A 26,991-nucleotide genomic window follows, 5' to 3' on the forward strand; every position below is an offset into this window, starting at 1 on the left:
TCAATGTAAAGTTTGAAATTTATTTATATGGCATGTAATTATATAATTGTATAATTATAATGCACGGATTGGCCATAATCTAGCAAGATCTCTAGCTTAGAGCCCACCTACAGTATCGATTCCTTAAGATTCTTCAGCATCCATTTTCTCTTCGGCGATACCGACCGCATTATCAGTTACTGCTTGGCCCTTTTTGCTTTTAAGCCCTTTCATTTTACGTGTCTGTAGCTTCTGGAAGTCTTGCCTCTCCATATGGACCCTTCCCAACGATGTCCCCAGGTCGTTCTGCTCCATATTTTTCTTTCTTTTTACCTTCAGTTCTCGTGGTCTCCGCAAAGCCTAAAAGTGGATATATTGATCGTGCAGTCGTAAGTCATTTGAACTTAAGTGAAAACAGCTTAACTGATCAATTCGGCTAGAAGTTCGAAAGTACCCACGTTTTTTGAATAAATGCAGAACTGTTGCTTCTACACTATGCATTTGTTATAGATAGATAAACGCTAGCTTGATCCGTACGCCATTATTGCCATATTTGTTTTCAGATAGCAAACCAAAATTCGGTCAGGTTCAAAGAGACAGGGTGTTCAGAAAACTATCCAATCCAATGTGTAAATAACTAATATCGAACAGTTTTAAAAATGACCTTTTATGCAATATGGTCCTTTATTTCTTTTTTTTTTGTAAATATGTGCAGTACATATCGACACAAAATGGCAACGCTTTCCCGTTAAAGGCGAAAACTCCATCAACCCACCAACATCATGCTGAGAATTTTAGGTTGTTAAAGGTAAATCGTAGAAATTTTTTGCTTGTTCCATTTTTAGCGCTGGATAATTTTCAGAACGCCCTGTACACCGTAATCCTAACAAGTTTGCGAATAGCACGTGAATACCGACCTGTTTAAAGAGGTCGTCGGATGCTATTTTATTTCGGCGAATCTTTAAGTCCATTCGAGGGCCGATTTCTTCAATTTCGACTCGCGGTGACTTCTGTCCACTCTTCTTCAACTGCACCTGTAAAGTAACGTGCATGAAACGTTTCATTATATATATATATATATATGTATATATATATATATATATAGAGAGAGAGAGAGAACGTAAATTCTGCTTATAAAATGGAATACTAAATGGGATTTAAATATTATCGAAGATATTCTATGTTGTAAAAAAATGTGTGCAGAATTTAGCATAAATTAATCGAAAGGTTTTCCTCACCTTATAGCTTCTTAATAGAATCGAGATAGTATCCAGTATAGTGAACGAGATTACGTGTTCGAGTCCAGTCACCGCGATGTAGTCGCGGGGTTCGCCCTTGAAGAAGTCAATAAAGAAATTCTTCAATCGTTTCATCTCGTTGCTGTGCTGCCAAGATTCACCAGAAAACACAAGAATAGGTTTCAGCATAACTCCGATCTTGGGAACTTTAAACTCCTGCAATGATTTGAAATTTTCCACACCAAATTCAAACTGATCGATGATCATTCTGTCGAAGGTGCGTCCAAGCACGATATTTTGTGGCCTTTTTTTGTTGTGGCTACCGAAGGCGAATAAAGACGTATCTTTTTTACCCATCAACTTCTCAAGCGGTGATGGATCCTCGAACGGCTTGATGTCATTTCTCTGCTGGTAAAATACGGATTCGCTTTTCTTCAGAGCATAAATATCTTTAAGGATTTGAGTTGTTCGCTGGTTAATATTATTTCCCTTGACAAATGATGTCTTCTTGGGGTTCTCAATAACCTGCGGTTCTCTTGCTTTCAAAATTTTCGATCCTTTGCGGGTTTTCGGTTGATCAACCCGGGCGACAGCAGTCATTTTGATTTCAGTAGTAAAAATGGCTTCTTCATACAACTAACACAAGTAATCACGATGGGATACTACACTAACTTCTCACAGTTTAGTCTATATACATACTGATAAACCTTTTTAATAGCGTGAGTTCTGTTTGACCACGTGCTTTTGATTATTGTGGCCTTAGCCACAGTACTTAGCCTTTACAGGACACACATAACTTGGCCAGCTGTGTGGTTCCGTTGATTAGAGCTTGGATTATCAGGATTACAACATATACCCCGTGCAGCGCGCACATGCAGAATGTACAACTTGTCGTTCTGTTAAGTACATTTTAATTTTTAGCTGGTAAAAAATAAATACTCTGCAATAACGTAATATCTAGTTTTCTAATTCGAGGAAATGAAACGAAATGTGACTAGTACGCAAGTCTTAATTTAAAATCCAATTCATCCTAAGAGGACTAATAATTCTCAATTTCTTCAATACACTCAAAAGGGCTGTCCTTTGTCTTACAGCCTTTCTGTAGTAACACGTAGAAGCATCTGTAGCAGTCATATCAATAATATCATAATACGCTTCATTTCCAAACCTGTACGGATTTTATATTATAACTATAACAATCTACTTTTGAAATTATTCTATACCGCCGTTTTTCTTATGTTTCAATGTTATGTGAAAATATGATGAAATAGATTCGCGAAAAAATTGTATTTAGTCAGCTAAGACGCCAAAGGCGAGAGTGATCCGTAAACCCCAGTACGATTTACTCTATTAATGCAATTGGCATTAATTCATATAAATCATTAAATATCGTTTGTATTTCGGTAGCAAGAAATACTATACAAAAAACTTTGTTCACTAGCTCGTGGCAATTTCGCACGGTCCTTCTATGTAAACAGATCTATGAACGAGTTATCATAAGAATTGCATATTCCGATGAACTATCAAAACGAAAAGGTAAATAAAGGTTTCGAATTTACGTGCAATATTACCGATGAGAATTTGTTTAAAGAAAATACTCTCTTTTTTTTAGGTAGGTAATAATAATAATTGTTTCGATACATTATACCTCATGTTATCTCGTTATTTGCCAATTAACTTTGATCAAATATAGGCAAAGGCTTTAGCTGATGCTTGAGTGATTTTTCATCCAGAAATATAAATTAAGCCATATCATGCTCCAGAATTGGATGGTTTGAAGTGTAGACCATTTTTCTCGTGATCAATGTTTTGTTTAGGATAAAGAGCTCTACAGCGTCAGGGAATAACGCTGCATAAGAAAGCGGGCAACCATTCTGAGAATCCATTTCGAGAAACCTAAAACAAGTCTAGCCTTTTACATAATCTAATATTATTAAGTCAGCTAAGTGAAAAGCACCCTGTCTTAGTACAGCTCAATATTAGACCCACTTCTGCCGACCTGATGACATGAGTGGATTATTCAATATTCGAGAATTTATACTGTCAGCCTATTCAACTGAACTTTGCTGACATTCGTGATGTTTCGCACTCATAGTTTGACCACGTTTAGACTGGTGAGCACATAACTTCCTATATTCTTCAGAGTTATAGGTCCAAGTAATGTTTGGAAACGACTAAGAATACATTTTTCCAAGGTTCCTATTTTATGTTCGAGATAATGACGCAACCATGCAACCAACGGCCACACCTGTTCACGGTGTGAAACTATACCGGCGATAAACTTGTGCTCCTCTAATTACAGGAAACTATAAGAAATAATAAGAAAGCGCCAAAAAGAGCTATGGATAGATAAAGAAACGACACATGCCCACATCCCAAAGAAAGAATCTGTCAAGAGAATTAGCTTAAATGATTCAAGACCATAAACCAATATTGTAATTAATTAGCAAAAAAACTATGCATGCAATATAGCACAATAATCTTGTGTAATTTTCCTTTTCTTCATAAAAGTTTTCTATTGATAAACTGCTAAAAATAGGAGAAATCTTTACACATGTTTATGATACGAGTAGATCAACGCAAATATGTCAACGTTCTTAATCTGGCAACTTCGACCAGTATCCTTCTAATACAATTAAAATTTTAAAAAAGACAGTAACATACTCTGTCAAAAAGAAATCTGTAAAAAAACATCAGCTTAGATATATGTTATATATCCTCTACTAATTAGCTGTTTTTAAAGCATTATTTTATATGAGAAGAATTGTAAATAGATCTCCGGATCTGTGCACAATTTATCTCATATAAAATCATGCTTCTCAAAAAATATGATACTATCAACAACCATATACTTTCTACAACTATAGATTTGGGAACGTTATTTAGCTGGAAATGCTCAGTTTCCTGAATGAAGGTGTGAACTATTTATTGCAATCTATCATTAGCTTGTCCCACGATAACTGAAGCAAAAGCAGCGCTTAGAGCCTTGAGCCTGATGCCGATTGCGGTTTCGCTATACCCCTACCGTCACAAACACTTCTGAAGGAGCTACTTGGAAGCAAGGGGATACTGCCTCTTTCCCTTTTAGCCCGGGTGTTAGGAAGTGCAACCGATCCTTGAATCTAACCCATGGCGGGCGATTCACTAGTACGGATTGCCGCTCCGAGCCGGCGGCTGGATCCATAGTTAAGGGCATCCAACAACCGGTGTTGTTGGGCGGCAATTCAAAAACCTGATCACACAGAATAAATGATTAGCTATCGCTTGCCATATTCGCATAACTGTTATGCTAGTTCACGGAACAAAAGATCTCCATTTCGATTTTTTCTTCCCCATTGCTACATGCGCTTTATTATTTTTATTTGTCGCCTTTTATCTAAAATAGAGCCTTTTTTATTTTCCTTCATTCCTCTTTATTAATTCTGCTGCGTATTTATTAGCTTTCTCCCTTTCTTCCTCTCACGTACACACGCATACACTTTAAACACCATACACGGAAAAATGCGTACAGCTGTTGTATACCGCCTATCATTTGATACTGCAAGCTCTGTTCTGCACGCGTTCGCCATCTGTCCTTCTGTCTGGACGGCGTTGTCTATGTCAACTTTATTCGCTTTTCCTATCGCCCGCTCTTGTTGTCTCATCATATTCTAAAGGGGCAGGTACGACAGACGCCTACTTGCCGACTACTGCTTCTACGCCAAGCTTCTATATCGTTATGCGTTGTATGCTCCTCAACGGGATTTTACGCCTTGCTCACACTCTCGTGTCTCATCGACTGCGGCATAGCCAGTAGGCAAGTGTAACACCCAGCGCGTGTGGTCGACCAACCAGTTCTTCGGGGCCCTCATATCCACTCTCCAACAGAATAATACTCTCAGCAGACATCCTCTATGTCAATCATCATGTATTGCCTTCTTGCTGCTGCCGCAGTTGCTACTGCTCAGCTTGCAACAAAGCTATCTACACAGAGATAAGTCTAGAAAACGCTGTCAGAGAAATAAATTTGATCATAAACAGCATGGTATGGTTTGCGGTAATAGAATAGAAAAATCGTCTGCCCTGCCAGCCAGTCACCTCCATTCGTTAGTCCATTTAGCCTGCCAGATAATTAGGAATGAAAAGAAGGCAAAAATATATTCGAATTGCCGCGCGGCGATCGGTATTACTCCGCCAGCGTTCGGTGGATCTCGATGGTGGCGCCGTCGGCGACGCGTCCAGGGTGCGAGTTGGATCAGATGTTTCGCCGCAGGTCTGCCCTGAGCGTTTTCGATGTTTGCGTGATTGAGGCCGCGGCAAAGGCGGCACCGAGCGAAGGCCCGCGACTCAGAGGTTGGCTTCGTATTCGGGGCCATCCGTTGTCGCAGTATGGTAATGCCCCCTGCTTCGACCGGCAGCCAAACAGCCCCTCCCCCTGCCCCTTCCGCCTCCTTGGCACTAGCGGCAGCGCGCCAGACTTCGCCGACACCGCCCACCCCCAGTGGCGGCAGCCCCGCTGTACTAGCAGCAGGGCACGCGACGTCAACATCAACAACAGTAGTAGCGCTAGCGGGCGCAGCAGTAGCAGCGGCAGCGATATCAGCGTCGTCCATAGAATCGCACACAGGCCTAGCAACGACGACAGGAACAGCAGTAAGCACTGCAAGCCTGCAGAACAACAATAACAGCAGCGCTGCGAGTCATAACCATCATCAGCACAACCATTATCCGTTGCAACAGCAGCAGCTTCCTCAACACCATCCCCAACAGCAACAACACGGTCAACAAAATCAACAGCAGCAGCAGCAGTGCAACCAGCATCCACATCACGTTTACAACAACATAAGCAGCAACAGCACTACTGTTTTTGCCTCGAACAGTGTGGGTTCTACCGAAGGTATCGGAGTGGCCAATGCGGTGGCGACCAGCCACAGCAGCAGCAGCAGCAGTAACAACAACAACAACGGTCCTGTGGGTGGTGTTGTCGCTGCCGGAACAACTGCAACTGCTGCTTCTGGAACGGTGTTAACAGTTGGAGGAGGGGCAGCAGCGGCAGCAAGCACAGTCACCGCGACAATAACGTCGTCCTCATCGTCTCAATCAGTCGGAGGAGGGGCGGGAGCAGCAGCGAATACGAACTCCGGAACAACGACGACAACGACAGCAGCAACGCCCGGCACGCCAGTGGGCCCTGGCGCCGCGGCTCCCTCCGGGCTATTGACGCCCGGAGGTGCTGGTGGAGGTGGTGGGGCTGGGACGGGAGGAGCTGCAGGCGCCCGAAAGAAAACCTCGTTCCAAATCACCTCGGTTAAAGTGCACGATGGTGGAACACACGAAGCTCAGCAGCCTGGCGCTACTGCTGGTGCTGCTGTTTCTGCGACGGCAACACAACAGATTCAGCGCGATGAGCCTGATGCGGCTGTCGCTGCTAATGCCAATGCGGCGACGTCAGGAGGTCAACAACAACAGCAACAAGGCCAACAGCAATTGCAACCGTCGGATAGTAATAGCAACAATGGAAATAACAACAGCAGCAGCAACAACAACAGCAGTAACAACAACAGCAGCAACAACAACAACGCTCATAGTGGTAGTGTAAGTCATGCAGGTGGCGGCGGTAACAGCAACAACAATGCAGCAGCTGCTGCTGCTGCTATTGCTGCTTCTGCCAGTGGAAGTCACGGAGGAGAGCACGCCCCCCCTGGCCAGCCCAATGGAGACGCCGCAGCCCATGACAAGGTACATGGCCGTAAGAATAAAGCATGCCACCGCCCATTGTTTCGCCTACTCAACTATTACGACACAATTTAAGTGGTGTTCGTTCCTCCTGTTAATGTAACAACTTTACAATATGGGTGACAACAACAACAAATACAGCATTGCTTTATGTACATACATGTAATTCCCCCTGCCGCGCCTCGACAACAATACGATTAGCTCCGTGAATATGTTGCAGTAGCGCAAGATAGAGAAAATAGTTTTTATTCTGGCAAATAATAAGACCAGGCATTGTGTGGATGTTAGTATCTTAATAATTGTGTGTGACCGCGTCGTGTGTTGATGAGTTGATGGAAAGGGTCGCGCTTGATTGTCTTCTTGGAGTGTTCAGATCTGCTTGTGTTTATTACCTACTGGTTTAATCGCTCTCGTCGGTTGTGTTGTTTCAGTCCCAGCCGCCGCCCAGCTCGCGTTTTTCATACGGCGTTCGTCATACAGTCGTTTGATGAACATCAATGCTTGTATCAATTCATAGAACAACCTCGTAGCCAGTGTGAAGGCAGTAACAAAAGTGGTAAATGTGAAAAGGCCTTCATTCGTAGTCCAGTGTTTGTCGAATCTTAATGATTGTGCGAATGCTGTGATGTTTTCTGACTACATGCGTGCACCCTTATGTAGAAATAAAGACTGTTCCGTCTACAGCTATGTATCTCTCATAGTGCAAAGGACCCGTGTCGGTCACAACGGGCTAGGTTTCGTGCGAAGGGAGTGGTCTGGCAATGTGGCACTATCATCCTTATATCGATTTGATTTTTCCGGAGTCACGTGATTCAGTGACAGCGGATGGTAATAATAGTATTAACAATAGTTATTATTATTATGACAATAAATAGATCAGTTGCTACCGGAGCATTTCCAGACGGACTTGTCCCTTGATTCTACACTTGGTCTCACGTTTGTACCGGTTGCTGTCCGATGCTCTGTCAGCATTAAGTTCTCATTGTGCATCGACGCAGTAGCGAGAAACCAGTATGACCGTGTCAAAAATCGGTGTTCGTGTGAAAGGTTGCAATGTTCTGAGTAGTTTTAAGTATACAGCTACCAAGATTGTGCACATCTCCCTAAAAAGAAACGTATAAACGTGTATGTGTGTGAGGCCAGGGGTCTTTCTGGGCGTGTGTCTGGGTGTGGGTCTACTGCCTGAGTGCGTGTCTTCATGTGACTGTGTGCTTTTAATGGTGATTCCGAAGGCGCCCGCGAGTGGTCTGCTTTGGACCAGTGTCTGTCCATCAGTCCGTTTATCTGTCCATCTGTTTATATGCCTATCGGCGTGGTTGAGATGATTCGGATTGGTGCCTGGTCAAGTGGTGTGTGAGGTCTCTGCTCATCTAACCAGAAGATGACGCTTTGTACCCATCAGCCTCGTTTGGTACTGTCTATTTACGTATGTTAATATCCACACTATGGTAGGATGCTGCCATTGCTGGCTGTGCAGCTCTCATACATGTTTCTAAGCATATACATACATATTGGCCAAAGGAGAAGAGAACTCTTGTGGTGGGGTATTTATCGCTGACAGTTGATTATTGTGCCAGCGATGGAGACACAGACCAATCATTTGCCACCAAAGTCATCCACAATGAAACAATGGCGGTGGTAACGACTGTAGGCGGCTACGTAGTGTATAGCGACATCAAGTAGTCGCACTGGTTGTGGACACGGCTACGTCGGGAGCGGCCGTCCATATTGATACGATTGCTGGTTGTTGCTAATTCATAATAGTGGCCACAATGGCCGCTGTTATTGGCCGCAATAAGTGGCCTGGCCATTGTAGGTCGGTGTAGTGTAGCGTGTTGTAAGCAGCGGCCGCGACAGTGGCTGACAGTCAGCCAGCCATCATATGACTGCCAGGAAGCCTTCTGCTGCTGCTGCTGCTGCTGTCTGACTCAATGTGCAGACGCGTGTCCGTCGGTCCTTCTATCATTGGCCACCGCTGGTGTTGCTTGCTGCTTGCTGAGGTTCACTGCCGTTTTCGTCGAGCCACAGAGAGCGTCTGCGGACAAGTGGCAAGCAGCAGTAGCGGCAAACGGGTTTCTGAACGCGCCCCGTAGTCGATATAGTGGTTTCCCTCTGCTTGCGTTGTTACTTAGTTTGTTTGACCGTTTCATTAGATGCTTACTGGTTTTCTGGCTGGCATTGGCTCGCTGACCAGATGTATAGATGGTGGGTAGCGGTCGGTGTCACCAGCATTACTTGACCCATCGTGGTAACTTTCCGGCGGCTGGTGGCGCCAGCGGGAAGGAGCGATAAGGGCAGGCCTCGAGGATGAGAAGTAAGCGACAAAATAAAATACACACACGCGCATATACATAGTTTCGGTATGGCAGCAGCAGCGATCGTTGGCAATGGCTGTCGTTTTGCCGCTACAGTTGCTGAAATACAAGCAAACGCAGGAGATACAGGCATAGACAAACAAATATAGAAAAAGAAGAGAAGAGCCCATAGAAAAGAGTTAACGTATCGTCATCAAACACGCATACGTATTGTGACTTAACATAGCAGATGAGTTTATTAAGGTGTCGATTTGTTGCTCGACTGATAATAATAGCAGCGGTTTTAATGAGAGAATAATTATCAAGTTGTGCGCCTGCAACGCGGGCACATGGCTGAAACAATACGGATAGCCGATATTTTACTCAAAAACCAACACCGCTGCGGCGACACAACCCTGATTACAGTAAATACACTCTTCGGTCAGACTCCATCGTCGCGTGATTTTGCTTGGAATTCTGCATTGTTGTTGTTCGTGCAGCTGTTGCTGCTATATTTTTCTTGTAGTGGCGTCCTTCACACTCTGGGAACGTAATGGCGATGACGAGAACATCGACGATGCCGCTGTTGCCTGTGGTGCTGTAAGGTTCACCCAATGGCGGATATCGTGTCTTGAAACGCAAGTCGTTTGGGGACCGACAGCAGCAGCGACTACGACATTCGTTCATTGTCCGCCCGCGCTGCCTCTACCGTCATAATCATCCTTGTGATGACGAGGCTGCTAATGGTGGCGATAGTTGATGGTTGTTCACCGAATAGGGTATTATAGTAGTAACACCGCAACTACAGCTGCGGCCTGCCTGTGGTCTGTCGGATGGTCGTTTTGTTGACGCCGCTGCTGTTGTGGTGTTGGGCTGTGTTAAGGGGAAAAAGAGGACATTGACGGCGATCACACTCGGCTCGTTATGTATCTACACATAGTATCGCAGCTATTTGCACCGCCAGCCGGTGACGCATACGGCCGTCGTTGCCCTACTGCTGCTGCTGGCGATGCCGTTGTTGCCAGCGACGATACCTTGGTCTGAGATCATCATCAACGTAGTCATCCATCGAGGACAGTTGCTCTTGATACTACCACCAGAGACATCATACATGTCAACTGTACGTCGGTATAGCGGCAGCGTCAGCCCTCGGCTTTATTTATCAGCCTTTATGGCTGTGATTCTCTTCATGTCCGATCTGAACAATGTAATTGCAGTAGCCGTTCGTTTGATCAGTGTTAGAAAACCGGGATTCCTTGACAGCGGCTGTTACTGCAGCAATCGAAATTTTTGGTGGCAACGTTATTTTTTGCCAACGCATAGGCAAGCCGTTACAATAAGTGAGATCGTATATGAAAGTCCTGACCGCTGCGGTTGTATCACCTGATTTCATCTTCTTGTCGGACAAGATTCCGCTGCTCTCTCGATGATTATGTGATACAAATATTATACACCTCCTTTCTCGTTATCGTGTGTAAGGTCTTTGAAATACGTCACATAAAACGTAATGGACTAAACATTTTGTCCCCACGCACCAACGTATAATATTAGTTAAAAAGAAAGGGCTGGAGCCACACGATACATTGCCATTTGTAAGTTGGCCCTTCATGTCGCGCCATCTCCAACGGAGCCATTTGAAAAGCAGTCCATTTGTTTCTCCAAAAATAGTCCGCTATTCATAGCCGCACAAGACGGTCAGTGAATTGAACGATTATATTGTCTTAGTAAATTCCTCATTTTAAATTATTTTAAACAGATTTACAGTTGGAAGCATACCCATGAAGACTGTTTTAAATTCCTTTTATATTTGCTTCGTTAGTATCGACACATTCGATTTTTTGAATAGGCCTCTAGTACTTTTTTTATGATTCCGTTGACTTCATCTCACTTTTAGGCGTTTTCAGTGGTGCTTTTTCTTACGAAAGTAGTGTTAAAAGCCATTAATTAGATTCTGTCTGCTCGGATCTTATGGCTCTTAAATCATAGGATTGTTATTATATGTCAAATCGTAGGGCTGTTAATCCTTATATTTATTCCCGTATTATTTCATATTTTAACAACAGCTATTTTATTATTTATATATTATTATTATTATACAGCGTTTATTATTATTTATAGAAGAGTCTTCGTCGATACTAACAATGTACTTGACTCTTTTTTACCCTTGAAGTCTACGAGTAGTAGAATTTACTAAGCATCCACTGGTTGTTGTGAATAGCGATGTAGAAGGATTTTATGAAACTGGCCGGTAACACCTTATCGATATCTATAGTTTAGGATTGATCGCGTTTGTCTCAACGTTATGATTTATTTTAACAGTACTCCATTTCGGGTATTTGTCAAAAAGGTAATTTTTAAGGCGACAAACAAAAGTGGCTGCAAAGGGCTACCTAGTTTGTAGTCTATAAGGTGCTATATAGTATGCGTAATAACTATGATTATATTTATTATATACAAAATGGCTGTCCTGTTTCTTTGAAGCTTAAAAGCCAGATATCGTATTGTTTAGTGCTGAAAAAATGTCTGCTAGGAAGATGAACGCTATCAACTCATATTTCGTAATTCAAAAAGTTACTTGAATAACCTACAAATGTCAATAGCACAAGACTGCCGCTTGATGTCGTGTTTTAATAGCACGAATAAACCGTAGTATCCAATGTTCTGTTACTTACAAAGTGTTATTGACTTCCAATAATTATAATAATAATAAAATAACAACAATAGAACATTAAACTGATTCCGCAATATCCTCCTGGACTAGGTATGAAGGGACTGGTGCCTTGATTTATGAAGGTTGTGACTATAAGTATCAATTAAACTTATTACCTTATGATTAATTAGACTTTGAGCTTTTTAGTTAGTAGAGCCAAAAATGCTCGACCTGTTCTGCCGCCTAAAACAGTTAATTTCATCTTTAGATAACACACTTGTTTCCGTCACGTTTGATAACACTTATAGTTTATTGGCGAGAACACGTATGTACTCTGCAGTACATACTGGACCACGTTGCACCAATTTAGCGAATCTAAGCCTCTACACGGAACATTCACACGAGACAATAGTACACTGTATAAACTCTGGAGTTAGTCTATGACATAATTTTCTAGAATATATAGTTACCTTGAAGAATGTCTGCTGCGATTTCGAAATTACTGAGGACTGCCCTTAATCAAAGAATATCTGTCTGATCCTGGAGCATAGTATGCTAACAATGTAGGCAGTGCATGGCAGAAAAGTCAATATCGGTCTTATTACATATTGCTATTGATCAAAAGTGATAATCCTTTATAAAAAAGCAATTCTTGTTATTAATATGTACTAAACATGCATGTATCTCTCTGAAATTCTTTAATATTTAGAGATGCGAAATAAGGAGTAATATGATAACTATTGTAATGCACCTATAAATAGTATGGAATTCCTCTTAAGTGATAACTATTATGCTGATAATGACCCTGATCTAACTGTTTACACATATATCATCGATGTCTTTCAGTCGGGTGTAGGTGGAGGCCCCGTAAAGAAGCACTCTATCACGGACCCTCAGGCGGTAGCCGAACAATGGAGTCGCCGATTCAAAGTTGTCAAAATACCGTTTGCCGAACCGTTCAAGAGGGGTCGGTGGACGTGTCAAGACTTCTTCGATCCCCCCGAAGGACAGCATGCTTCAAAGACAGAAAGCGACAAATCAACTATTCTCGCTGGGCAGCAACAACCGGTACGGTTATGTACCTTGAGCACAATGCGTAGTACTCCGCTGTCAGTGCTTGCTGTATGAGAAATGGCGATTTTCGGTGCCACCTTTCATTAGTGGCACCTTTCACTGAATGAATGTCAATGTTAACATTTACTAAATGGGGAACAGCTGCGTGCAAATCAAAGCGGGCGATCATAATATGAGAAAATATGAACACCAAAATACGGGATTCGAGAAAAGTTGGATTCATAATTGAAAATTTTTTTTTATTAACATAGTACTTGGGCAAATCTGTTTTGACGCTCAGCTCAACGTATAAATTGTAGAAAATAAATTTTAGAGATATCTATGAACTGAGTATCATAACCCACATATGGCAACCGTATATTCTTTTAACATCAAGTTATTTGTTATTTGTTTTCTTTGCAGGCGACGAATACGAGTCCTGGCGAGGGAGATATTCCTCCAAGCGAAATGTCGCAAGGTGGGGGGGCCCCCGTTATCGGGGGCCTGATTACCGACCACAACACTGTACAGCAGGTGCGTGGACATCTTTTGACAGGTCGTGTGCCAAGATATACTCTGCGTGCAAGTGGCCAGTTTGGTAAAGGATGCGACTCTGTACTTGCGGATATATCCACTGTGCTAGTGATCAATCACCGTGTGAAAGCTGCTCGTTCATTTAGCCAACGTCTCGATATACAAAAAAGAAGCTCACATCAAAAATGCGACTGCGAGACTTCAGCTAAATTATTAATTCTGCCAGCACTCGTCTATCGTATCACTATATAGATGGGTTGCACTTAGTTGACTGAATTGGTTAGAATAAAAAATCATTTGTCACCGAGAAAGTGGAAATGAACGAGATTTACATGCTAGTAACAATGAAAACCGAGAAACACGATTTGACATTTCTACACAGGCTATAACGATTGACACATTTACCTGTGGCTGTTATCAATATGGTAAATGTTCTATCTTTGATGGGCGAGTTGCCTGCTGATGATGTCGATAGCATAATCTTACTTCGCATAAATTTCATGTCAAGTATCGTGAGTTCTACTTCTCGTTCACCTTATATTATCGCCGCATTTAATATTGTCGCCACATGTAGAGTGAAGAAAGTTTTAAAAAAGACTCTTTCTATGCCTTTCTATTTTTGGTTTTGACTTTGTTCTTATGCTTGCGTTGAAATAGACAAAAGAGGGTACGCCAGGCGCAGCTGGCGTTACACCCGATGAGACCCAATCACAACAACAGCTACAGCAGCCTAGTCACACAGGAGTAACGATAGCAGGTGGAGGTGCAGCTGGCGCAACAAAGCCGTCTTCGGCAGCAGCGGTGGGTGCCGGAGGCGGCGGTGGCGGAGGCGGTACAGGTGCAGGTGGCGCAGCTGGTGGGACTGCACCGCAGACAGCAAGTGCTGCCCAAGGAGTCGGACAGACAACAGCTAATGCTTCGAATATTGCTGGAGGAGATGGCACAACAGCGACGGACGGGTAAGTAGTTACTTTTACTATCGTTATTGTTAATGATGATGCCGTTTATGACGTTCAATGGAGAATTAATTCAAGGGTGTTCATTTAAGCGGAGAGGTTCGATCAACGCACGCACTCAAAAGAGTATTGTTATGAGAAACTTAAAAACTTCAAATAAAGTCAGGTAAATATTTGAAGCCCAGATCTACATTTAGTTCCAATATACGTATTGATAGTTAACAAAAATTTATCGTTCAATTTTCGGGTATCTTTGCTAGAGTTCTGTTATCAAACCCTTGATTCTATTTGCACAGTATGTATGAGTGTCGGAGCGTAGATGTAGATAGTATCTATTTCAATGTACTGTTATCTTCTTGACAATGAACAAACAGATGGAAAAATGAGCTAGAGCGCGAATTTGCATGTTGAGGATGACATTGAACTGTGTGGTGTACAAGTCGCTGTTGGGGTATGTATTGATCTTGATATGCCTATATCTAAGATACAAGCATTACACCGTGGTCTAGAACATTACAACAATTAAAAATACCTATGTCAGGCGCGTATCTGCTATACGTACTTCCTTGACCCGGTGCGGTCCTAAAAAATCAAGATGAGTGTTATAATTTATTACCAGCCGAAAATAGAATTTGCCAGTCAAGCTCTTAGAACACTAAGTTTGTCCTACATTGACCAGCAAATGATTACCTTCCTATTGGAGTTACTAATAGGAGTTTACTACAGTTGAGTGATACAGATAGAGAAGTGTTCACTCAAATCAAGTAAACGCCAGATGGAGCTTATACTGTTTTTATTACAGACATGAGTGTAGAGCAATGAACGAACTGGGCTTTCGTACATTTGGAATAGGATTTTGCTAAATAAAGGTTGACTGATGCGATTTTAAGTTAACTCACTTTTTTTAATAATTTGTTTGTGAAAACTTTCAATTAATTACGAGGCGGTATAATTGCCATAATGACCAAGGCCTGTTCAAGGTGAAATGTAAAAATTATAATCAAGAATGTTTAGCTAACAAAATGACTCATTTGCCTATGTATTGAAACAGCGCAATGACATAATTGTGTTGCAGGAAATACTATTTAATTGCGATCCACCTGACTTTTAAGAATGAATTTTTAAGAGTGTTTGCTTAGTGACCTTAGTCTTCGTACTAAGAAAATACGTCGTACATTTTTTTTTTGCTTTTCATTCACGTAAACATGTTGGTCCCTTCTGCGTCGAGCTGAAAGACAGACGCCGCAATATAGAACTAACGTGTATCACTCATGGTGTAAAAAAAAAGTGACAACTGCTTTTTTTTGTAACTCGCCGCACGTCGAAACATAAGCGACATGATAATGAGGGCTTTTATGGAATAAGCCGAGAAGACGTAACGGCGTGATGGCCGGTGCAAACGATTTATTGATATGCATCAAAAATGCTCGATGCTACTTCATCTGAGTGGTTGTCATATAGTTAGTTTCTTCCATTGTTCATCTCCGCTTTAAACTTGATCACGCACAATCGGCTATTCATTTTAATCTGAATATATAAAGGTTCAGTTAGCTGAAAAGTTATATCGCTTAAGGCAATCGCCATCTTAAAATACACATTTTACACGAGTTAAAAATAGCATACCCTCCTATAATATATCAGACAAATTTTTCCATAGTTGATTCACAGCTGTTCCTTCTAAGACGGGCCTCGACACTGTTTTAGCATTGTTTTAAAGACCTGTCAGGGTAGCAGACGGCTCAATACTCTACAGGAGAAGAGATTATGACTATGTCGATCATCGCGTCTGTTATTACAATCGGATCGCTACTACAAAATTAAATTGTATCTACCCATTGACATTTGGACATAAACCGCCGTTACGTCCCGCTGGTTAACAATCAGACACATCGCTGGAACTATCGTATCTTTCCGCTGTACCTCGTTTGACTATACGCTTTCAAATGTTTGATAGTCATGTCACTGATCCTTAAGGTGGTCCCACAATGCGAGTGTATGATAGCGAACGTATGCGAGGACTTTCGTTTTGTTTCGCACAGTTTTCTCCTCACCTACTACGACCCCACGTTGGTTGTTATGAACGCTCGTCGATAATACGGCACGATATTGAGTAACACTGATAAAACTGCCCGCTTGAGAAATCTACTGCGGCGCTGTTTTCTATCTGTCCCTTTACGCCGGTCTACCCTGTACCGGCCATGCCTATCGTTGTTGTTAGCGCTGCTAATTTTCTGGAATGTAGTAACAGTGTTTGCTTCGTTAACGATTCGTCTACAGCTGTACCATGACGTGATCGCTGCTCTTACGACCGCAGAAGTGTTTGCGCATTTACATATTATTTGCGCATGCATTAATTTAAGCGCGCGCTGCCGACCGAAGAATCGGAGAAGCGGTTGTCGTTTGAGAGCTGCTAGTTGTTACTGGTCATGTTGTTACGACTATGAACGAGCAAATGCAGTCTACAATAGATGTGGGGATAGGCGGTTATTCCTGCTGTCGGTTATAGATGGCTCCTGTTTTGGCGCTGCAAATACGCGACGGTCAACATTGAAGTATTCAGCGGCAGCAGCGAGAATTCAAACTGCCGGTTAGACAGTGGTGGACCAAATCTGATTCCGATACATATGTATATATATGTAGTAGGTCAAAAACTAACAGGAACGATAATACGAGACTGTATTGACTCGATACTGATTGAGTCTTTTCACATTGAATAGATCACATCTTTTCTCTAGTAGAACATCGAGCATATTCCATTAATGTGATGGCAAACGTCGCATTCAGATCATACATTTCCGTTATTATCTATTCAGTTGGTTAAACAGATTCGGTCGCCGTTCGCTGATCCAAACTTTGTTTTTCTATCGAATGGCTCTGACTGCGTAAATGCGCCTCACATCTCCATGCTCGTAGATGCGAATATTAAATGACGGGACTTACCTAAAGAACACAAGTATTACAGCCAAGGGAACGTGCGTGTCGCATTATCGCGACTAGTTGTAGCATTATTCATCAACAACGAGTATGCCGAAGCTAATATATCTTTATTTATTTGAGTAATGATGATACTGTTTTTTGAAAAAGCTCAACAGGTGATCGAGTAAAATTACTGTATTACCAAGACCTACCATGAAGTGATGCAGGAAATAGGACATTATTCGTTTTTCCTTGAAGTGGTCTAATAATATAATTGTTTAGTTGTTCTCCCTCACAATCGCATAAAAAAAACCCGTTCGGTGTACTTTAGACCGTACGTAGGATTTATCGCTGCGCAGTTTGCACGGCGACAATTTCAACGAGTGCATGTACGTGCTGTATTTTTTGTCTTTGGTCCATTTATCAGCTGGCTACTGGATCTTGTGTGGTTTGCTTCTCACAAAAACAAGGAACCGGAGGGGAACGAGAGGGAGGGACAGGGAGAGAGAGAGAGAGAGAGCGAGAGAGATAAAAACTGGAAAACCCTTTTTTCTTCGTCTTCGATTAAGTTTGAGTGGATCGCTGTATTAAGCGTTTAAGTGAGTATGTATGGATGCGTAGTCGGAGTGATACATTGATGTACCTAACGGAACGGTGACCTCTACTTATCGCATTTTACCGGTTAACAATAGCATCGATCTTATCCGTTTCCGCCGTACAAAATACACCTTATTAGTGTTGTTGTCCATTAGCCGTCTTGCTTTCAGTTGCCAAAAATCGCCGTTCACGGGGCAAGATCAGAGGGAATAAGAGCGGTTTCACCATTATGGCCATCACCATCAGTAGATGATGGTGATTAGATCGCAATAGATCGTGTAGACTGAGGAAACCTGCAGTAACGAACGGGTGAGCGTTGACGCGCAAACAGCTGTACTCAGCGCTATTAGTTGGAGGCTGGCACATGATTAGGCCAACGAGGTACTGCGCACTTATTCATTGCTGCTCATCAATGGCGGCTATTGCTCCTCCTGCTGTCGCTGCGGTAGCATCACGATACTCTCTCCACGCTCAGTGCCTGGCGCTTGCAGTGTCTCCTGCTAATGGCTGTCACTACCGTTGTCGAGTACTAGTGGAGCGAAGTAATGGAGCGCCGCTGGAGACACGCACGTTATGTGAGCAGTTGCCCGCTGCAAGGCTGCCGTTCGCGACAGCCGCTGTCCGTTGAGGCTGCTTTTGTGATGACTGCTGCTGCTGGTGATGCTGGCGAGAGATCCCCAGCGTCCGCTCTAACAAGCAGATGATGATGGTGGCAACAGTGATGATCATGTGAGTTATCGTGGCAGTGGTATACTGGAGAGGTGTTAGAGCGATGCGCCTGCCGCCGCCGCCGCCGTCGTTGCAGTGGCGCTACCTGCCGCTATCGTCATGCCAGCTGCTGCTTCTGCTGTTGTTGTTGTTGCGTCTGCTACTGCTGCTGCTGCTGCTGCTGCTGTTGTTGTTGCTGTTACTGCTGCTGCTGCTGCCGTTGCCGTCGCCGCCGCCGCCGCCGCCAATCATTTGTTTGAGGCGAGGCCATTCTGCGATAAATAGAAGTAACACTGAAACGTGCGTCGATATCCCTGTTATTAATGATAACAATGTTTCTGCTGTGCAACTGCAACGGGCTACGCCAGTAATAATCCTTAACACGCTCGGTTCACGCACTCACGTACGGATCGCCAACTCTGGCGGTGCTCCAGTGCGGACTTGTCAACGGCGCCAGAGTGTGCGCGGTTGGATGGGGGACCGGTGCCTCCAGCACTTTGCTATGGCCTTGCCAGAAACTGGCAGGACTCAGGCGAAGAAGACAAAATATTCGAACTATTTAAATCGACAGTGTGTATGCTCTAGCAGCTCCTGACAACAGAATACGACTACTTCGACTGCGGGTATGAACGACGGTGGGAATCAAAAAGATGTTGTCTGCACGAAGTTTTAAATCGCCTGAAGGTGGCCGAACAATGGAATACTGAAAGCCGAAAAACAACATCAGATTACTGGGATAGAAGAAAAACATCCGTATAAAGCAATTGTAACTGTTAACCGCGCTCATATCGGTTTTGGTCGCCGATTCTCTCTCTCTCTCTCTCGGTGTTTGTTCGTATCGATGAAAAAGCGATATCAGCTGTGGAAGCGGTATTTCGACCCGAAGCTCTAACAATTTCTAATTCAGTATTTAACGAAAGAGGAGGTTAATTAATCGAGAGATTGATGTAGCAATCCTACTGACATTGGAGCGTTCAATTTTCGATGAGGCTGTGCACGGTGAAATCTTTATGAAAAGCTTTGCTATTTAACAGCAATGGAAGCAAGTTGATACCGGTATCAATGAATGGTCTACAGTTGTGATAATGGTGAATGAATCGAATGTTATGAATACTGTGGATGTTGTTATGTAATCGCTGGGTATATAAGGACAACGTCATTGTCATTGTTCGATCTTCCATAGAACGCCTAGCCGAGACATCTCGAAGATAGTAAGCCATCCACAAACAGCATGACAAACGTCAGGGTGGTTCGCTGCAGCTCACGGAGCCTTAATCATGCCAGTGCGTACCATTGTGCATCATGCAGGTACTGAGAACGCAGTGATATATATTTGTACGTTGTGCATCTGTATTCACCGCTTTTTGAACTCGATTCGCCCGTCTTTTTATTTTAGATTTCTTTTTCTTTGTATACGCAAGCACAGAGCGTACGACGTTTGAAGAATGGGTATATGCGATCTATTGGCTATAGATATATTATGAAAGCGAATAGTGTTATTTCAGTTGCTCAATAGTGTCTCTCACTCACTCTCTATATATATATACGTAAAGCACACTATGAGAACTAAGCACTGAGAGAAAATGCTACACGAAAACACCAAGGCCATTAGTGTGAATAGATGATCCGATTGAACAAGCGATATGATTACGACAGGCACTAAAGTTCAGACTTGTAGTTAACTAAATAAGTCAATTTCCAGTTACGCTAGCGCTTCGGTTGGCCAATGCTGAGGTTTGATCATCCTCAATGCTCTGTGTTGTTCACGAGTTTCATTTATAGTAAAAAGAAGTGGTTCGTTTTACGGATTCAGTTAACAGTTGAATGGCGCTACGATGGGCAACCGCTGCTGCATGTTCCTGTTGCTGATGCTGCCATATCTGTGATTTAAATGCCCAGTGTACTACAGTAAGGCGACTTAACCCGATCTACTTTGAACGGCTTTCAAAGTTCGCGCTACTTCATAAATCTCTGTCTATACAGCTTCGCTCAGGCTTTGAGGGTACCTGTTAACACGGCCGCAACGCCAATACACAGACCAATGAAAATCGAAATAATGTGCTACATATACTTTAAATGTATGAGCTCAAACAATTGGCTAATATCAATTACATAGGATGGTGGATGTGACAGTTTTTCAGATCGGGAAGAACTGCGAACGTGAAGCATGGAGATCTAACTTTTAAGGCACGCTCAAGTCTGTGCTAAGCTCTGACGAGCTTTTTGCTATGTAGGAGAAACGGGCCAGCCTATTTCTAGGGATTTCGGTATTGTTTTTGCCATCTGTCATCGACATTGTTATTGAAAGTGGTGACTTTGTCACTTTCAACAATGGCAAGTAGTCATATGATACTCCACGTCAGCGAGACGGTAAAGCATTGTTTTTCTTTTTGGACGTGATGACGAAAACGATTAACATGCTATTGATGAATGGAACAAACTGTGATACCGGTCTATCTATGTAAGACATCCCGCGGCGTCGAAAGCGCCACCAGACGACCCCGAACGGAGACACCGTGAAACAGACTAAAACATACTGCCATCGTTCGATCACTGTAACCACCAAAGTGCAGCTTCCAGCTGATTCTCGTCTTTCGCTGCGGTACAATAGCTGTCGATTTTTCACGCCCTCTTTATACTCATGTACATAACGCAATATACATGAGTGCGTGAGCCGCCTGATTTCTCCTTTGGCATTTCTTGTCATCTCAAGGTTGCCAGAGAGATGCGATGCATGGTGTACATATATATGTATGTACATATAAAATTTAACATAGCGTTTCACGATGAAACGGAACAGAATCTCGCCATGGCGTACCTGCTTAAAGTGCTGCTCAGTTACCGCTGTAGTCGACTCACCTTATTTTACTGGTGGTCACTTTTTATTTATACAATGAATTTGGGATCTTTTTCAGGATTTTGATCGGAAGTTCTAAACATCGTTCATGGTTAAATACATAAGTAGAAAACAAATGTAAATGGTGCTTAAGGAGCAAATAATGACTCTTTATTGCTTTCTTACGAAGGAGAGATAGTTCATCATGATTATGTAAACCCGTTCTGAAACGAACACAGACACTAATCAAACGCTACGCAATGTATTACTGCCATTATTATTATTATTATTAGCGAAAGTCCTCTTCCTTTCACTAAAACGATACATTTGGGTCCAATATCAGTACAGTATACGGCTGTGAAGTTAGTTTTTATAAGAAATCTATTTCATGTGTATCAAAGCCCACTGTTAGTTGCATTCACTGACATTTTATCGAGTACTGTAGCATATTGTGGGATATTGCGCAGTTATCTGTTAACCTAATTAAGGATCGAGGGATTCTACACTGTGTCACGCGCCATCGCTTGTCAAAACCGTTCGTCTCTCTGTTGCGTAGCGGAGCATGTCATTCTTATTGCTGCAGCTTTTGCCCCACCCTGCCACGATCTGTTGTCAACAAAACTTTTTAGACAACCGCATCGTTGCATTCTGTCGGTTGAAAGATAAACGACGACGGCAAGAAGGATACCATGTCAAAGTTATGACAACAGATGGCACGGCGCCGTAAGTGTCATCCAGAATATGTTTACGGGTACATTCACTTTTAGAGCCAGGTCAAGTATCAAATCGTACCTTTTTATATAGTAGGGTATATACTACACACATGGTAAACTGGTCATTGGTGCACTGAACAATAAGCGAATAAAGAAGAGTACATGTTCTTAGGAGGTCTGAAGATTATTGAGGCTGATGAGTGTCAGCACAGTGTGAGGCTCAGCAATGAATTGGACACGCGTAAATTGACTGAAAGGCAGCTTGGTCAACTTTGAGGTTAAGCAGAGCTCCCTTCATAAAACGCTTTGTATACATAACAAATACAGCAGGTCGCAAAAAAAATCCTCAGAGTATTCGACGTGAGCTTCGAGGGGAACACAAGTACTTGTGGGCAAAATGGAGTGCACAGCGCCGGCGTGAAGCAGGCTTTTTCCTGAAGAGAGTGTGTTTACTAAAGAATGAGCGAATAAATGATCAAATGGATGTGCCTAAACTTGAAAAGAGAAGAGGCCATTTATCCATTTGCGAGGCCGTCGCGTAAGTAGTCGAGAGCAAGTCAGGCCACCTTCAGCGCTCTGTATAAACGATGGGCTTAAATGTCCGGTATGATTTGATGCTCCCAAAAGATATGTAAAGTATGTACGAGTTGTATTGTTAACGTGGATGATTTCATTCATCATGAAACATATGGCACAAATGGTTAATCGGCACTCGAGTGGCAGTTATTTGATTCTCCACGTTAATTTCTTTTATAGGGTCATTCTATATTACTCACTGGTTTTCCAGCTGGGATATGTGTGTGTATATATATATATATATATATGCTACAGTTTTCATAAATTTACTTTAAAAATCTCATATCGCTTCGAGCGAAACGGACTCTTGTACCTTATCTTTCTCTTTCTGAGAAGTGAATATATTAATGACGTTTAGAGATACCCGTTTTACATTTAGGTACTTAGCATGGTACTGGTCGAAAATCCCTTAATTGTAGCAGCCACTAAATTAACACGATCCTTTCCGCGATCGGTGTTGCGTCAAAATTTGCTTGAAGATTAAGTTGACTCGATTTGTAGCTTTCAGCACATGAACCTACCAAAATGGTGAAGTTAGTGTACATCAACTTTTAATTAGCAAGAAATAGTTTCTCTCTATATGGTAAATCCGATAGGTCCGATAATTAACTTGATAACGGTACGCTCGATTATAAATATATCTAGTCGTTAACTTAATAGAACTAGAAAATGTTATCTCGTTATTTTATATAGCTCTCTAATGAGAGTCTCAGTGGCCAGTCTAGGATGCGCCTTATAGATGTCTGAGCGCTTATAAAGTAAATCGGGTTTTGCTTTTTTGGCTAATTTATCTATAAAAAGCTGTTGGGAGTCACAATTTTGACGACAACTGCATGTTGTACATGAAATATCTTCCAATTACTGATAGTTTCATAGTTTCTTGCGATACCGTACAGTGGCATAGTGCTGAGCAGAGTTCTGATAATTGATCTGTTTTATTATATTATTAGCCTCACGAATAACCTGTCTAGCGGTTATAGTAATTATTTGCGCAATCCATTTATAATGATAATATAAGAATCAGTGGCTGAAGTGAACCCCTTGAGTTACTGGAGGAGAAGCACGCCAAAGGACATCTGTAAAATTGCCAACTAGGTTGTCATAGGTTTCTTGCTGGCGATAGGGGTTACGCGGCTGCCATAGGCATTAACACCTTCAGCGCCACGTATGGGGAACAGGCTCAACGTGCCCGGACATTACCGCGAATTGTTATAGAAATATCTTCACCTACCGGTCGATCTCTCGGCCGATTAAATCGCTCGAGCAGTTCGCCGCATCTTGGCGGCGGTACGGCGAAGCAGCTGCTTGTACAACATGAGCACGATCAACGAATGGCACTTCGGAAGGTCTCGACTGCATACCCCCCGCATCGCGGTGTTGCTCATCGAAACATGGCACAAATCCACAGCGCAATTGATCTCCATCAGGCTGTTGATGTCATAGAAGAACACAGAAGCAAGTTCAGGTATTGCTCGGGATCCTGTACGGCAGAGGATGCAGCCATTAGCTTGAGAACTTTGCGGTCCTCTTCCACTTCAGCTTCTATCGGTGAACCACCCGAGGTCAAAGATGCATCCAGTAGGCCGTTGCTTTCGGACCACAAATCAAACTTCAGACACAGCAATGTACAGATTTCTACTGTCTCGGCATCAACTTCACACAGGTGGATGAACGATTGATAAATATTACATCAGCATCTGGTCCCTAAACGAAACTTGCATTCGATGGAACGAGGAAGTATGCTACGAGGATGGCTGTTATCATGGAAACTTTATTGCATGCTATGTCGAGGCCATATTGCAAGAAGTTGAATTGTTCTGACAAACGGTCGATACGTACTGTATGATTCTGTTAACATTTAGCCGTTGGGAGCGTTACTTGCGTGTCCTTCCGGACTGTAGACTAAGTACTAATAATGAAGCCATCCGTATTTAAAGCTGTATTAAACAGAAAATACTGATTTCCACGATTCTTAACTTTGAGAACAATGCATCGAAGCTGAGAATTGATGAGACTGCTGAATATAATTGGTTCCAAATCGTCGATGAAAAAGTTCTAATGCATCGCAGGGGTTAATGGAAGATTTCAGGTTTGACTCGATTGCCGAGGGTTCTCTTGTTCCACGTACAGGTTAAGGACAAGTAAACTGTAAACTTAGTAGAGTTTTCCAACTTTTGTCCTTGGGTCCATTTGTATAAAATCCAACTTTTTTTTCCGCTTACACCGCCGCCAACAATTATATTATAAGCTCTTTTGAGAAACAAAGTATGAAATTGTCGTTGATGGAAACGATGGAAGAAGGATCACCCATAAAAATAATAGATCTGAACGCTAACATGTATTTGTACTTCGAATGTATACGGTCATCTCAATCGTGCACCATACCACATTTGGACCGGTATTAAGTGACAATAAAATAAGCGCATGTTCTCCATCGACGTGCACACAATTATCGATCGTATGGCACATGCGCACTCAAAAGTAACTGTATTATTATTATTATTATTATTACGTGCATTTGCATTTTGCATCGTGCCTAACTCAACAAAGATCACTAGCGCATTAATTACGAAATACTCCAAACAAATCAAGCTAACATTTAAGAACTAAGCCCGCATTATATGCGTACGTTATTGAACTTCGTTGCGATATTGTTGCTTTTTTAAATTAACCCCTTATCCTTCAGATAACCATTTCATGATAAATCTACTCTTAGATTGACCTCCTGTTTTTTTCTTGTGTAGCGCAAATGTCTTGATTGCTGCATTCAGCTGCATCTGTGTTTCTTGGTCACTTTATCTACTAATGGACGACTTTAATGGACCTTCGTTCATTTTTCCTGTTTTAGTAATTACGCGGCAGGTGGCGCTGGAGGAATCGATAACAAAATCGAACAAGCAATGGATTTGGTCAAAAGTCATCTTATGTTCGCTGTCAGAGAAGAGGTGCGTATCTATCTAATACCGAGTGTATTTATAGATTGATGTATTTTTGATGCATTGGGCATTTCAAGCTGACAGTCTTTTTACAGCATTCATAGTTAACGGTTGTGTGTGTATTGAAACGTGAAATCTGAAGGAAAATTGTTATTATTAGGAACCGCGTCAGTACGGCTGTTTCAAGCTATCGGTCGTCGAAATGGTATCATTGCAGAACATATCTCCAATTGCGTTGCTGTTTTATTTGCCATTAACCATCGTATATACACGTGTGGATATAAATTAATTATTGACTATCTTAACGTCTTGTACGGTTTTTGTGTTGTTGTTGTGACTACTCTGGTGCTCTTTGCCTCTTCGTGCGCAATAATTTACGCCTATCACCCACAGGTGGACGTCTTGCGGGAAAAGATCACCGAACTGAACGAACGTAATGAACAACTAACGCAAGAGATTCAGCTGCTAAGGTCTCTATTAACGCCCGAGCAGGCAACGACGTTTGCGCAGCTTTTGCAGCAGCAACCGCATGGGAAAGCAGGTGCAGGAGGCGTGGGTGGTGGATCAGGACGACCAGGCCACGCGCCGCCGACATCGCTACCAGCCGCGACTGGTAGTGGAGTCCCGCGTACAGCTCCATCGTTAGCGGCGTTCGGTGTTCCCGCCGGAACAGCTAGTCGACCAACGGCGGCCTCCGCCGCCGCTGCTTCCACTGGTGCCCTGCCCGGGACGCCGGGCACGCCCCAGCAGAGTGCGGCGGCGATCGGAAAGGCATCGCATCCCGCCATCGTTGCAGCAGCTACGGCCGCTGCAGTTGCTGCATCCCCATCGAGTCCGGGCACCGCGCCGGTTTCAAGTTTACCTACTAGTTTACCCAGTGGAGTGAGCGGCAATCTGCCTCCGACGACGACCTCATCCGCGACGCATAATAGCCAACAGCAGCAACAATCAGCGACAACGACAACAACAATAACTCAGACGTCTGCAACGACAATAGCCACGAGTAGCTCTGGTGCGCTAGCCAGTTCTGCGAACGCGATTGGCGGTAGCAGTAGCGTGTTAACCCACCAGGGTGGGCCACCGTCAAAAGAAAGCACACCTCCCGGGGGTGGGGTGCCACCTCCGTCTACACCAGCGCCGCCCACCAGTAGGCAGTAGCAACTGGCCAAGTTAGGGTATTCAATTGCTGCAACACCTGCTGCTGCTACTACTAGTACTGTTGTTGTTGTTGTTGTTGTTGTTGCTTCGGACGCCGCAGGCCGGCTTCGGAAAGACGCTACACGGTGGATT

At 42.9% G+C, this 26,991-nt stretch overlaps 2 protein-coding genes across 2 annotated transcripts; one reads left to right on the forward strand and one right to left on the reverse strand.

Annotated features, from left to right (window-relative positions):
• Non3 (Ribosome production factor 2-like protein Non3) lies at positions 1 to 2,028 on the reverse strand. The gene is made up of 3 exons (XM_022809269.2): positions 1,218 to 2,028; positions 897 to 1,013; positions 1 to 339 (listed from the first exon to the last, which is right to left on the reverse strand). The coding sequence occupies exons 1-3, from the start codon at positions 1,815 to 1,817 to the stop codon at positions 124 to 126; spliced, it is 933 nt and encodes a 310-aa protein (XP_022665004.1). The 5' UTR covers positions 1,818 to 2,028; the 3' UTR covers positions 1 to 123.
• Positions 2,029 to 5,365: 3,337 nt separating this feature from the next.
• Positions 5,366 to 26,991, forward strand: LOC111250698 (uncharacterized). Its single transcript, XM_022806314.2, has 6 exons — positions 5,366 to 6,935; positions 12,723 to 12,944; positions 13,353 to 13,463; positions 14,121 to 14,422; positions 25,614 to 25,710; positions 26,095 to 26,991. The coding sequence occupies exons 1-6, from the start codon at positions 5,586 to 5,588 to the stop codon at positions 26,857 to 26,859; spliced, it is 2,847 nt and encodes a 948-aa protein (XP_022662049.1). The 5' UTR covers positions 5,366 to 5,585; the 3' UTR covers positions 26,860 to 26,991.

This window comes from Varroa destructor, unplaced genomic scaffold (genome assembly GCF_002443255.2).
Source record: "Varroa destructor unplaced genomic scaffold, Vdes_3.0 BEIS01000005.1, whole genome shotgun sequence".
Taxonomy (NCBI): Eukaryota; Metazoa; Arthropoda; class Arachnida; order Mesostigmata; family Varroidae; genus Varroa; species Varroa destructor.

What these genes read in the sequence shown, in the direction of transcription:
- Non3 (XM_022809269.2), bottom strand. Translation starts at nt 1,817, where the DNA reads ATGACTGCTGTCGCCCGGGTTGATCAACCGAAAACCCGCAAAGGATCG. An exon ending in TTCTATTAAGAAGCTATAAG is followed by an intron (nt 1,014 to 1,217) that starts GTGAGGAAAACC and finishes GTTACTTTACAG; the next exon opens with GTGCAGTTGAAGAAGAGTGG. An exon ending in CCGACGACCTCTTTAAACAG is followed by an intron (nt 340 to 896) that starts GTCGGTATTCAC and finishes ATCCACTTTTAG; the next exon opens with GCTTTGCGGAGACCACGAGA.
- LOC111250698 (XM_022806314.2), top strand. Translation starts at nt 5,586, where the DNA reads ATGGTAATGCCCCCTGCTTCGACCGGCAGCCAAACAGCCCCTCCCCCT. An exon ending in TCGCTGGGCAGCAACAACCG is followed by an intron (nt 12,945 to 13,352) that starts GTACGGTTATGT and finishes TTTTCTTTGCAG; the next exon opens with GCGACGAATACGAGTCCTGG. An exon ending in TGTTCGCTGTCAGAGAAGAG is followed by an intron (nt 25,711 to 26,094) that starts GTGCGTATCTAT and finishes TATCACCCACAG; the next exon opens with GTGGACGTCTTGCGGGAAAA.